Source organism: Corvus hawaiiensis, chromosome 28 (genome assembly GCF_020740725.1).
Source record: "Corvus hawaiiensis isolate bCorHaw1 chromosome 28, bCorHaw1.pri.cur, whole genome shotgun sequence".
In the NCBI taxonomy this organism is placed as follows: Eukaryota; Metazoa; Chordata; class Aves; order Passeriformes; family Corvidae; genus Corvus; species Corvus hawaiiensis.
Window position 1 is genome coordinate 1,972,038 of NC_063240.1, and position 12,263 is coordinate 1,984,300.

A 12,263-nucleotide genomic window follows, 5' to 3' on the forward strand; every position below is an offset into this window, starting at 1 on the left:
CCAGGAATCCAAGACCTCTCAAAACCACCTAGGAACACCAAAGCCCCCTGTCCTGGGTTGCAGTGTATTCTATTACCATTCCCATCAGCTGTTGAAATCAGGTGGGGCAGTGTTTCCTTGCCTCCTCCCCCCAGACTATCTTTCTGTTAATTGCCCATCATTGTCCTGCCGCCTGACTCAGAGATAACTCTCTCCGGACTATCTTCTGTTAACGAGTCTAATCAACACTTGGCCTCATGACTCATTACCCCATTGTGAGATGCTCCAGCCAGAGGGAGGAACCAAGCATCCCATCGTGGATATAATCTGAGGCTGAACACCAGAGACACTGGCTTCCCACTGGATTTCCAGAGGACAGGAGCTACACAGCCACCACTGGACTTCCTGAGGAAGAGCAGACTGTTTTACTACAGGATCACTGCTTCAGAGGACTGCAGCCACCATTCTACCAGACTGCTACCACCACCCTGCCTAACAGGGTGTCAGGTTGTACCTTGACTCTGTCAGTTTGACAGTGTTTTCTTTTACCTTTTTTTCCCCTTTTCTTTAATTTCCATTAAATTGTTATTCTGACTTGATGCCTCCCACTGGTTTGTTTTCAAACTAGTACACCCCCAGGACCCCCTATTGTACTCTATCAACCCCACCATCAACCCGCCCAAATCCTGGCACTCGCAGGACTCTATTCCCTCAGGATCTCCTATGCACCCCAAGATCCCTCTCAGTCCTGAGACAAACACATACACCGTCATGCCCAGTGAACACAGGCACACAGAGCCCCAGTGTCCAGCACCACCCACCCAGGACACCCAGATCACTGCCCTCCTGCTCTCCTCCTGTTCCTTGTGAGAAGCACCTGGATGTCTGGGTTTCCCACCAGAAACAACAAGACCCAGACAGACAATTCAGGAAGCATTTTTATTCAAACCAGGTGGGGGGGAAATTGGGGGATTCCCAGCTCCCAGTGAAGGGCTCAGACAAAGAAGACTGAGTATTCCTGGAGGCACAGTGCTACAGTGTGGGAAATCTCTATGTTCCACAGGTTCACTACAGTCTAGGTCATGTACCTTAAGGGTGAAGGGTTGCTGGAAACCACAGGAGGAACCCACTCTGGGAGAGGGGTCTGGACACTTTTGTCCCATAGAGGTACCCATGGATGCTACCTGGGTATCCCAGTATGGGGTGCAGAGTTTTTAAGCTAAGTATACCCTAGGTATTATTGGGAGTTTCAGTTGATCTCAAGGGGTCCTTAAGGCAGCTGGGGCCACGCAAGGCAGGGGGTAAAGTGAGAACACAGGCTTGTAGGTCAGTATAGGCATGGGGCAAGGTGCCCCGGGTGATCCAGCGCCGGGTACCCGGCTGGTAGGCATGGATCAAGTGCGTGTCCTGGTAGGTCTCATGACTGTACCCTCCCAGTACAAGCAGTTCCCCTCCCAGTACAGCTGCACCCCCAACTACATGTGCACGGGGCAGGGGGCTGAGGAGGACCCAGATGTTCTGCTTGGGGCTGTAGACCTCAAAAGTCAGCTGGTCCCTGTAGCCAGTCTGCCCAGCCCGCTGACACAGGCCCCCGGCCACGTAGAGCTGCCCACCCGCCTCCTCCATGACGTGGCCAGCTCGCTGGCCGTTCATGGGTGCCAGGAGTGTGACAGGTGCACCTGGGACATAGCGGAGCAAGGATGCCTGACACTGGTATGCTTCATCACACCCACCCGACACGTAGAGCTCACCATCCAGGGCACATGCCGCGTGCCCACACAGAGCCATTGGCAGGGGCTGGCACCTCCTAGGCAAGGAGAGAGGGAGGGGTGAAGGACAGGTTAACCAGGGCTATCCTGCAGTGACTGACTACCCAGGGGTTCCCTGGGGTGCCATTGGCCGCTTCATTAACCACTCAGCAGGCAACACTTGCCAACACCCAACGAGCCCCAGTGGACAACATCACCTGACACAGAATGGATACCCCAGGGGCATCACTGTTCAACACTTTGTAGTCGCCGCACCATTGGTCAACCACAGTGGGCTCCCTCAATGGACAACATTGGCCATCACCCTATGAACATTCTGCCAATGAGAGGAATCAAACTATTTGTCTCATTGGCAGATGGCCAACAAGACTTGCAATGAACACACTACTGGCCAAAAACTCACTTGCCACCCGCTAGGAAACACTGGCCATCACGCAGTCCACAAGGGACATGGTTGTTCAACAACCAGTAGACCTCTCCCAAATACCACTGCAAGTCCATCCTCCACTGGAGGCTTAGTGACCCAAAGCACTCAGTGGGCACCTTGGTCAAGGCAAGGGGCTCTTAGAGAAAAGGGAAACTAGGCATCTGCTGGAGCAGCCTCACCTCCAGGTGTCATTGGCCAGGTCGTAGCACTCCACAGTATCTGTGCAGTAGAGCTCCCCTGAGGTGCCCCCCAGGGCATAGATGAAATTCCCAAGTGCCACAGCAGCAAAGTAGCTCCGTCCACACGTCATACTGGCCAGACGCTCCCAGGAATCATCCATAGGCTGGTACCTGGGTTTGAGAGGCAAAGGGGCAAGAGACTACCTGTTACCTACAACACCATGAGCTGATGTTGGCACTGCTGAGGGCAACAACCCACCTACAACCTGCCAGTCCCAGAATGCCTTAGGGTCACATGGTCACCTTGCATGGGAATATCCTCTCCTTCTGGACAATACCAAACCCATAATGACCTGCGGCATCTCCAGATAGAAGCCTCCCGCTCCTACTCCCAAAAAGCCTGTAACACCCCAGAGTAAGAGGGCACCTCTGAGTCCTACACCTAACCCATCCCAAAATGTCTTAGGGCCACTTGACCAGCTTCAATGCCACAATGTCTTGGATCCATGGGGCAGCTCTAGCTCTACCAACACCTCCTCTGATCCCACAATGTCCTGGTGCCACATGGGAACTCTAAGTCCTCTGTAGCTCTCACCTGTAGACACTGGCTAGGGTGTCATGGACCCCGTAGTAGTGCTTTCCACCCAGGACGTAGAGGTTGTTGCCCACCACAGTTACAGCATGACGGAAGCGTGGGCCATCAGGAAAGTGTCCCAGTTCCCTCCACTCAACCTGCTTCACCAGCCCCACAGCACTGAGGTAGCGGTCTGCAAACCAGAGGTGTCTGCTGGGCTTCCGGGCAGTCAGGTTGCCCTTTACTTTGTCTCCACCACAAACCACCAACACCTCTTGCAAGGAACGTACCCGGCATGGCAGCTGGGCCATGGGGGCGAAACTTTCTACCATGAGCTCACGGAGGACCTTTGGGTCAGCTACCCCTGCAGTCACAGATGGGACCTTCTTCAGCTCCAGGCTGGACATGAGGGCAAAGCGAACAGATGACAGGATCTCTTTGGCTAGATCCTCCTGGCCATCTCCATTGGCCATAAGCCACCGAGATGCTGCTTCCAAGGCTTCCAGTTCATGGAGGACATTGAGACCATCAGAGCGGAGGAGGCGGATGAGAAGGTGTGCAGGAAGATCCAAAAAGGCCGGTGTAATCACCACACAGGGGAAGGTGGCCAAGATGTAGTTCTCTGCTACATGGACCACCTCATCCAGCCCATAGGCCACAGCAAAGGCCAGCACATCAGGGCCAGTTTCTGGGGTCAGGCCATGGGTGAAAACGTCCAGGCAGAGAGTGAGGAGCCCCCAGGCCTGGTAGCGCAGGGAGGTCTCAGCTGCCTCCAAGACCATGGGCCATGGCCCTGCTACAGCTCCTGTGTAGGCAAAGGAGAGGAGGAGACGCAGCTCGGCTGGGGACAGCCCCGTGACCAGCGGGTCGGCAGGGTTGTGGGTGGCCTCCCGCATGGGGCAGGTGAAAAGGGCCCGGAAGAAGTCACAGGAGCAGCTCAGGGCCAGTCGCTGAACTAGGAGGAAGGAGGAATAATGGTGGGAGGCAGCAGGGAACCCTTTGCACTCTGCAGCCCCCAGAACTCACGTGTCCTGGCCCCATGCCCATCAAAGCCCCAGCTCTGCCAAGGGGAGCAGCCCTGAGGGCACCTCTAGAGCGTGACACGCACCTGGAGCTGCAGCCTTATCATCCCCACCAGAGGACTTGGCTGTCCCAGAGCGCTCTGTCCCATTCCTCAGCCCCTCATGGAGGACCCCCACCCCCTGCTCACCTGGGATGACCTCGTTCCCTGCCTGGAGCTGGAGGTCACAGCCCACACCATTGGCATGGAGCTGCTCCATGGCTCTTAGCGTCTCCCACTGCTCCTCCAGGGGCTCAGGACCTTCTTCCTGGTGGTCAATCTCCAGACGCAGGGCACAGGCGGCCACCAGCCGGGGGGCACCCAGGGCCCGGGCAGCCTCCTCCACCTCTTTTGCCCGGCCATGGGGCACAATTCCCCCATAGGCAAAGGTGAGCACAGCCCGCCAGCCCCACAGTGTGGCCCCAGGTGGCAAGGGGACATGGGGTGGGGGATCTTGGCGGAGTTGTCTGGTCCTGCTCTCCAGGAAGCGGTGGAAGAAGGAGCTGATGGAGGCCAGGACCACAGCATGGGCCATGTCACTCTCTGGGCCCACAGCCACATCCACCAGCTGTCTTGTGGTGCGGAGGTGGTCAGCCATGGCCAGGAAGTGTCCAGCGTGAGCCCGATCCTGCAGGCTCCACTGGTCTGGGGCTGGCCCCTCTGCAACCCACATCTTGCCTGTGGGAACACATGGAGCAGGGTGTCAGGGTGCTGTCTCCACAGCTGGAGCTTCTGGCCCATGGCTGGAGTACTGGCTGGGGACATGGGATCTTGCTGCTGGCACTGCCACATAGCACTGGATCCACCACCAAAGCCTTTACCCCACAACCAGCGACACCAGGCTCTGCTACTGCTCCATTACTAAATTTGATGCCTCTTGGCAAAACCGCAGCTCCATAGGTGAGAACAACAGCCCATTTCACTGCCCCACTGAGCCTGATCCCCTCACCTGCCTCATCTCTGAAGCCTTAGCATGAAGCTACTGACCCAGAGCCAACACTGCTGCCCCACAACCCCGTAGCTCAGGCCACTGTCACCACCTTCAGTCCTATAGCACGCACAACCAAGCCCTTCCTCAGCCATTGCCCCATTAGCTGAAACTACTGATGGTCCAACAGCAACCAAGACACTGGCCCCCAGCAAAGCGCCCGTCACACCTGCTCGGTGCATGGCAGTGCCTGCTGTGCACTGCCTGTTGTGTGTCATGCTGCCTGTCACACATTGTGATGCATTATCCCCCTAGTTGTCTGCAATGTTGCATGTCATGCTCCCCTGCACCACAGACTGTCGAGATGTGCTGACCCTCATGACATTGTTGCCACCCCTTGCCCCCACCGTGTTGCTCGCTGTTTGTGCTGTGTCGCGTGTCCTCGCTCACCAAAGGCCATGCGCTTTGCAGCCCAGTGAAGAGCTTGCTGTATGCCGTGTCCTGCATTACTGCATGGTTTGTTATGCTGTGCCATGCGCTTGTCCCCCTTACCGCCTGCTGCTGCTCCACAGAACTCCTGTGACCCTCTAGGAATGTGCCCGGGTAATTATAGACCAGACAGGACACGTGGCCCCAGCCAGGAGCTGGGAGAGGCTCAGGCAGAGGGAGGTCCAAGGCCCCAGAGTCCCAAGGCTGGGGCGGTGGGGTCACTGAATTCTCTGAGGACAGGCAGCAGGGCCAGCTGAAGCTGACAGCAGCTTCTGTAAACACTGTGCTACCATGGGCAGGTTCTGCTGGGGATCCCTGGCCCCTTGGGCCCCTCTCTAAACACTGCTCTTCTCCAGATCCCAGGGTGAAGCAGAGCCCCCTCCCAAGTCCTCAGGTAGGAGAAAATCCCCTGTCCCCCCACCCCCATGAGGGGGTGACAGAATATCATGGTTTAGCATAGTTTGGGTTCTTAGTTAAAGAGGGCTCCATCGGTCACGGAAGTAATTCTTTGCAAAGAGGCGCTTACAGCTTCCTCCAGACCCAATAGAACCAATCAACTGGCTAGTTTGAATATTGGCAACTTTCTTAAGCCACTTAAGAAGCTTGACACACCTCTGTAATCCACATTTAAGAACGAACAAAGCCCGGGAAAGCTTCTCTTGCTTCCAGCTTTTGGGTAGGTAACTGGGGGCCCGCAGCACGGCCCAGCAGGGCCGGGCCAGGCCCTGCTCGGCACATCTTGGCTGAGATCTCAGTCGCTTCTGCTCGCTGGACACCCGGCGCAGCCCCTCAGTGTGGGCCGGGCCGGCCGGGACACAGCCACCCCGGAGCCCCGCAGCCCTGCTCCTGCGGGCGGCTCCGCGGCGCGGCTCGGCCAGGCCGGCCCTCAGCCAGTGTGGCCGAAATTCATCTGAGGCCGCTGCCCGGCAAAGATCATGGGACCAACACCGATAAGCAAATTCCAGCTGCGAGGCCCGGGTGAGATTAACCCTTTTAGTGCTGTAAGTTTCCTCCAATACAGATGAAACCTGCAGACATCAATCCTCTCCCGAGTCAGAGAAAGAAGGTGAAGGCATGAGAAGAAAACACCATAAAGACACCAAAGTCAGTGAAGAAGGAAGAGCTGAAACCCTGAGGGAGGAGAAAGAGGAGATGCTTCAAACCTAGAAGCTGAAATTCTGTTGTAAAGCTATGGTGATGGACTATGATGCATCAGAGTACCCGCTGTAATTTCATGAAGCTTAGGGGGGGTAGAGTGTTCAAATTGCAATTGTGAGCAGAAGTACTTGTGCTGAAAAGAGCAAATGTTGAAGTAGCTGTAATTTGATGAGAAGCTTGAACAGAGATGAAAGTGATGAAGACCCTTGCTCCCAGGGAAGGAGAAGACCTCTGTTCCTAGAGATGAAGATGCTCGCAGAGATAGGTGAAGAGAACCTTTGTTTCTGAACAGCTCATCCTTAAAATGGTACCCCAGTAGCTCAGGACTGGACCCTCGAAAGCAGTTGTGGGGAAAGGTGTAAGTCAGGGGAAGGGACTCTCACATGCGAGTAGAGAACCAACCCGGGCGGCTGTCTTGCTGTGACATTGGAGCCACGAGAGAACTGTTTCTTGTGGAGATGTCTCCATAGCATGAGCAAGAGAGACTCCTCACCCTAAGTGAACTGAAAAAGATTATTATAGAGGTGGTAAACTGATTGAAAATCTAAAGGGTTGTCTTTTTATGTTGTCAGTGGGAGAAGGGAGAAAGGTGAGGGGAAGAGAAGTGTTCTGAAGGTTTAGTCTGACTTTCTTTTCTTTCTTTTAGGTCTGTTAATAAACTTCTTTTATTCTTTTAAGTTTTGTGCCTGCTTTGCTTTCTCCTAATTCTTATCTCACAGAAGGAAAGTAAGTAATGGGTATCTTGAACCAAACCACTACAAAGGTCTACCATCACCTGCTGTGCTTCTGAGCTGCAGCCCAGCCCAAAGAGCTGGGGGTCTCAGCCCCAGGAGCACACGGGGACACCAGCTCCTCAACCCAGCCTCAAGTGCCCCCAGGACCACCCCACACACACCCAGGACCCCATTGGCCCACAGAGCACAAACCAGAGCAACACAACCTGCCACAGCTGACTGTGTCCTTGTATCACTGTCCCTCCCTCTGCTGTCCTCTGGTGCTCCAATCTCCTTGCCTTGTCCCCTCCCCTCACACCCCATGTTCCCCTCTCCCATGCACCTGCATCCCCCATACCCACATTCCTTGTCCTGTAACACATGCACCCATCCCCTAATGTCCCATCTCTGTCCCACAGTGTTCCCACATGTCCAGTTAATTCTGTGTTCCCAAAGATCTTTTCACATCCTCTACAAGTCTATTTTTCAGCACTTAACCTGCTTGTGAGATTATGTTTTTCTATCTAGTTAGAATTTCCCTATCTTGTTATTTCCCACCCTTCACTGCACACCTGAGCCTGCATTTTCTGTAGCCACTAAGTTGTGAAAAAGTGCTATTAGATCAAATCTTGACATTTTCTCCAGGCAAAATGATCCAGTTCTTGCCTCTCTTTGTGCATCTTGTGGCTCCATGCTCTCCACCTTAGTGGGTTCGCAGGACACACTTCAGTTTGTTCATAGAAAATTCAACCAGACACAGCTATAAGCAACCTGCTCCAGCTCTCAGCTGGCATTCAGCGGTCCCTTCCAGCCCCAGATATTCCTCAATTTCAACCATGAAGCATTTAGCTCTAGACTTCCTGAAATGCTTTTTGGAGAAAGACTTCAGGCTCCCAAACACCTTCTCGTGGGCAACCCACAACTTCTTCCCTACCCCACCTTCCCCATCTTCAGCGCAGAGCCAAGCACTCCTTCAGAAGCTTTGGCTCCAGACCCTCACTGATGGGCTCAGTGCAGCGTAATCCCAATCCTTGTCAAGAAGCCCCACAGGGCCTACTCAACTGCAAGGACCTCACTGAAGCTACAGCGTAGTGCTCACACTTGCGCACACAATGCTGAGACATGGAGGCAAAGCAAAGTGAACACAGAAATCGCAGCCAGACCAGAAGATGCCGCTTCCCCTTCAGCAGCTCCAGCTTTCTGCACCTCAGCCCAAACGCCGGGAAACAGCCACATGACACCACAATGTTGTGACAACTGCTGACTGGACCGAATCTTTATTACACGATGTCCTAAGTACATACAGCATTTGGAAGCCAGCTCACAGGGGTGAAAGGTGACGTTTACAGCTTGGGAGGTCCTGTCAGCCTCCAGCCCTCCTGGTTACCAATCTTCATGAGAGCCGCAGTGATTCCAAACCCCAGACATGCCGTGGTGCCAGTGAGGTAACTGTGAGCTGAAGAAAACACATCAAAGCAGAAAACACCCATTAAGGCACATTAAGTCCTGTGCAGCAGATCTCGATAGACTGCCGTTTTTCGTAAGTCCCTTGACCATCAGCAACATTGTCTGGCCAGAGGAATTGGAAAAGTGGCCTTTTTATAAAATTGAGTTCTCATGCTTTTAGCTTGCAATTTGAAATATCAATTTCAATAATCCACTGCCCCATCCCCTTAAGTCAGCAATCTTAAATGGCTCATTTAAGTGACAAAATATAACAAATATTGTGACCAAAAAAACAATCACTGCTTTGAACTCTCATCAGCTCAGCAACTAGGACAAATAAAGATTAATTCTATTTCACCACAATTACAACTTAAATAAATCCCTCACTTCTTTAGGTTCAAGGATGAATGTCTACAGAAAACAGAGCTGTGTCAGTATCTGCAGGAGCTGCTTAAGCCTTACAAGGGGCTATAGGAGCAACAGCAGCAGGACACAGCTTGTCCCTCAGACTATATAAAGAATTCACACGGCAGATATTAGATTGTACTTCCTGTCTAAAATAAAACACACTTCTTGCCAAGAAAACATGGATTTCCACAACTATATTTTTCCTATCCTGCAATTTTAAGGTATAACTGGTAGCTCTTACTGGCAGCACTGAGTCACCTCTCCTTTCATTCTGTGTATCACTTCATGCTCCCTTTGGTGCCCTCCCCTCCTGTAGCCATATTTATTTTAGCAGGTCCATACAATGCCAATGAAATTGGCATGAATACAGGCTGAGATGAATCTTTACCAAAGAAGCCCGGCATCAACATTCTTTAACATTTTTCCCCAACAGAAAAGTTTCTAAAACCAGCACATTTCAATGCAGGCACATTTCAGTGTTCACAGTTACCTCTTGTTCCCAAGACAGCTCCTGCTGTGCAACCGCCTATGAAATAGTTCAAAGGATCCTCTGGTTCTTCCCGGACTTGGGCACTGAGGCAGGTACTTAAGCCAAACACAGCTCCTAGTGTAGCTGTAAACAAGAAGTAAAAAAACAAAACCAAAATCCTCAAGGACCAGAGAATTCACACCGAGCATGATTTCGATATTCACAGTGGCTACAATGGAAAACCAGGGACATCCTATCCCAGCTGCTACAGTGAGGGTCAGCATCACCCAGTCCCACCCAGCTTCCCTGGGTTTCTCCCCCTGCACCACATGGATCCCGCTCAGCTGTGAGCTGCACCCTCAGAGCGCCCCACACCCACTGCCGCCAAACAGCACCGCATCCTGCCGGGGTATCGGCGCAGGCCTTACACCCTTCCCAACAAGGTGATGGGATAGCCCCTGACAGCCGGGGGTACTGCAGGGGAGCAGTGCTGTCTGTGCAGCCACCTCCCCAGCTTTGCCTGGACTCTGCACTGTAATTCAGCCATCAAGTCCCTGTGAGCCCACCTCACAGCACTGGGCAGAGCAACCCCAAGGGCTCTGCTCTCCCTGCAGACTGCTAGTCCTGACACTTTCCTCCTCTGCCTGCCTCAGGCTCACAATGGTTTCTGGATAGTAGAAAAATTAACTGGGTTTGTAAATTATTCTTGTTGTAAACTGACTTTGAAATTGAATTAAGAATTTTGAATTGAACTAAGAAACTGCAAAGTAGAAGCATCCTGTCCACTGAGTTACACACCTCATCTAATACAGACTCTTGATCATGAAATGTGAAGCTGTCTACCAGGCACCATCTGCAGGTTTCAATTCATCTTTCTTGGGACCAATAAAAATGTCCAGGACAAAAATTTTCAATCCCTATATAAAACCAGCAGCTCCTGTTACAAACCTGGGCAGATTTCAGCAGAAAATGAATTACGCTGATCCCAAAATCAGCTGAGAAGAGCACTGCAGAAACAAAACCCCCAGACCTAGAGCTGCATTTCAGCTTTCCTGCTCTCCCTGCTTTGGACAAAGGCATCTGTAGGCAAAACACACAGCTTGAGGCCATGAGGTGTGATCCCAGAACAGAAGACAGGATAAACCCTTCCTCAGGTGTGAAACTGGTAAGAGGGCCCAATATGCCTGTTTAGGATTAAGGGATTTATTGAAATCATAGCTGATTACATGATTCAGTCCTTTCATAACGACCTCAGCTCATTCAAGGAGATGCCAGACCCTGGTTTAGAGTCAAACTACTCAAAAACACAGACCTGGACTGACTGTGCCCCAACTCAGAGCACCAGCACTTGGGGAGCGGCAGAGGTGACACAAGGCATTGAATTAGACTGAAAAGCAAGAGTCTGCTAAGAGGAAAACTGCACTTGACAAGGGGCTGAGGGAGCTTCAACCACGCAGCCCCCTCAGCTCCCTGCTCCTCTCTTCAGCATTCACTTTCTCTTCCTAAGACAATTCAAGACAACTGCATGGTTTCTGTTTGTCTATAACACGTAATGGGAAAACCCCCACGTTTATTTTCCTTTTGCCACCAAAACCATTGCATTGTTCTTCAGCAGATGCAGTTTATTAAATACAATGCCTAAATACATTAAGCAAAAAAAAATAATTTGCTTGCACTATGTTGTTGCCCACAAACTGGGTAGTCTGGAGATTTAAAAAAAAAATAAATAAAAAAGTACCTTTACTCTAGATTGCAAAAAAAAAAATGACCTGCAAATCAAGAACATGTCTTTCCATGTCAGTAGTCAGTGTTCTGGCTGTTGGCCAAACAACGACCCAGGGCCGATGGAGGACAGAGACGCCGAAACCGTGCAGGGGCAGAGGCAAGGGCAGGTGCGAGGGCGCAGCCAGACCGGGCAGAGGCGAGGCCGGCGCCCCTGCGGTGCGCGGGAGTCCCACCCTACAGTTACACCGCCAGAGTGCCGGCCCTTACCCATCGTGACACTGTCCGCCGCCGCCGTCTGCAACGCGGCCAGAGCCGAGCCGGGCCGCAGCAGGATGATGCGATACGCCGCCCCGACCAGGCCTGCAACACAGCACCGCGCGTCATTGCCCGCGCCCGGGCCCCGCTCGGCCGCCCCCCCGTGTGCCCCGTTCTCCCCGATGCCCACCCGCGGCCGCGCCCACGCGCGTGGCGAGCCAGGTGCGCTGCGGGCACTGCTCGCCCTCGGGGCCCTCCCAGTACCCCGCCATGGCGACAAGGGCACGGCCGAGCTGTCGCGAGAGGCTGCGCGGCCCCGCCCCGTGAGGGGGCCAGGCCGGGGATCGTCCCGCGGGCACGCGCGTGGCGAGCGCGGAGGCCCCGCCCCCCCCCGCAGGAAGCCCTCCCGGGCCGGGAGCCCTCACGGGCCGCGAGCCGCGGCCGGCCCCGCCCGAGCGCACCCGTGCAATCGCTTTCCTGAAGGACTCCCACCTCCTGTTCCCAGCTGCCCCAGCCGCAGCTCTCAGGCTCTTAGCCTGCACCCCGGACTCTGACGCTGCCGTTTGTCTTTGCTGGCTGCTTGCGGGACGGGGAGGTTGGTGTGGCTTTGCTTCGTTGTGGGTGTTTTGCATTTTTGTGGGGGCGGAGTTTTTTATTGATTTGGCGGGGTTTTTTTGGTAGAGT

General features: G+C 53.5%; 2 protein-coding genes across 2 annotated transcripts; both read right to left on the minus strand.

Moving 5' to 3' along the window:
* Window positions 1–899: 899 nt before the first annotated feature.
* On the minus strand, window positions 900–5,625 carry KLHL33 (kelch like family member 33). The gene is made up of 5 exons (XM_048288347.1): window positions 5,469–5,625; window positions 4,139–4,666; window positions 2,950–3,883; window positions 2,355–2,525; window positions 900–1,786 (listed from the first exon to the last, which is right to left on the minus strand). Exons 2-5 carry the CDS (start codon window positions 4,659–4,661, stop codon window positions 1,210–1,212), a joined length of 2,205 nt encoding a protein of 734 aa, XP_048144304.1. The 5' UTR covers window positions 4,662–4,666; window positions 5,469–5,625; the 3' UTR covers window positions 900–1,209.
* A 2,912-nt stretch (window positions 5,626–8,537) lies between these two features.
* Window positions 8,538–11,882, minus strand: NDUFA11 (NADH:ubiquinone oxidoreductase subunit A11). Its single transcript, XM_048288345.1, has 4 exons — window positions 11,770–11,882; window positions 11,592–11,684; window positions 9,621–9,743; window positions 8,538–8,732 (listed from the first exon to the last, which is right to left on the minus strand). Exons 1-4 carry the CDS (start codon window positions 11,849–11,851, stop codon window positions 8,620–8,622), a joined length of 411 nt encoding a protein of 136 aa, XP_048144302.1. The 5' UTR covers window positions 11,852–11,882; the 3' UTR covers window positions 8,538–8,619.
* Window positions 11,883–12,263: the final 381 nt, after the last annotated feature.

Bases quoted from the DNA above. Each gene is read 5' to 3' on its own strand.
- NDUFA11 (XM_048288345.1), bottom strand. From the start codon at position 11,851: ATGGCGGGGTACTGGGAGGGCCCCGAGGGCGAGCAGTGCCCGCAGCGC. The intron at 9,744-11,591 runs GTAAGGGCCGGC...TCTTGTTTACAG, and splicing joins GGCGGACAGTGTCACGATGG to CTACACTAGGAGCTGTGTTT. The intron at 8,733-9,620 runs GTAACTGTGAAC...TGTTTTCTTCAG, and splicing joins AGCTGTCTTGGGAACAAGAG to CTCACAGTTACCTCACTGGC.
- KLHL33 (XM_048288347.1), bottom strand. From the start codon at position 4,661: ATGTGGGTTGCAGAGGGGCCAGCCCCAGACCAGTGGAGCCTGCAGGAT. The intron at 3,884-4,138 runs GTGAGCAGGGGG...CCTTCCTCCTAG, and splicing joins AGGGAACGAGGTCATCCCAG to TTCAGCGACTGGCCCTGAGC. The intron at 1,787-2,354 runs GTGAGGCTGCTC...CTCCTTGCCTAG, and splicing joins CTGGCCAATGACACCTGGAG to GAGGTGCCAGCCCCTGCCAA.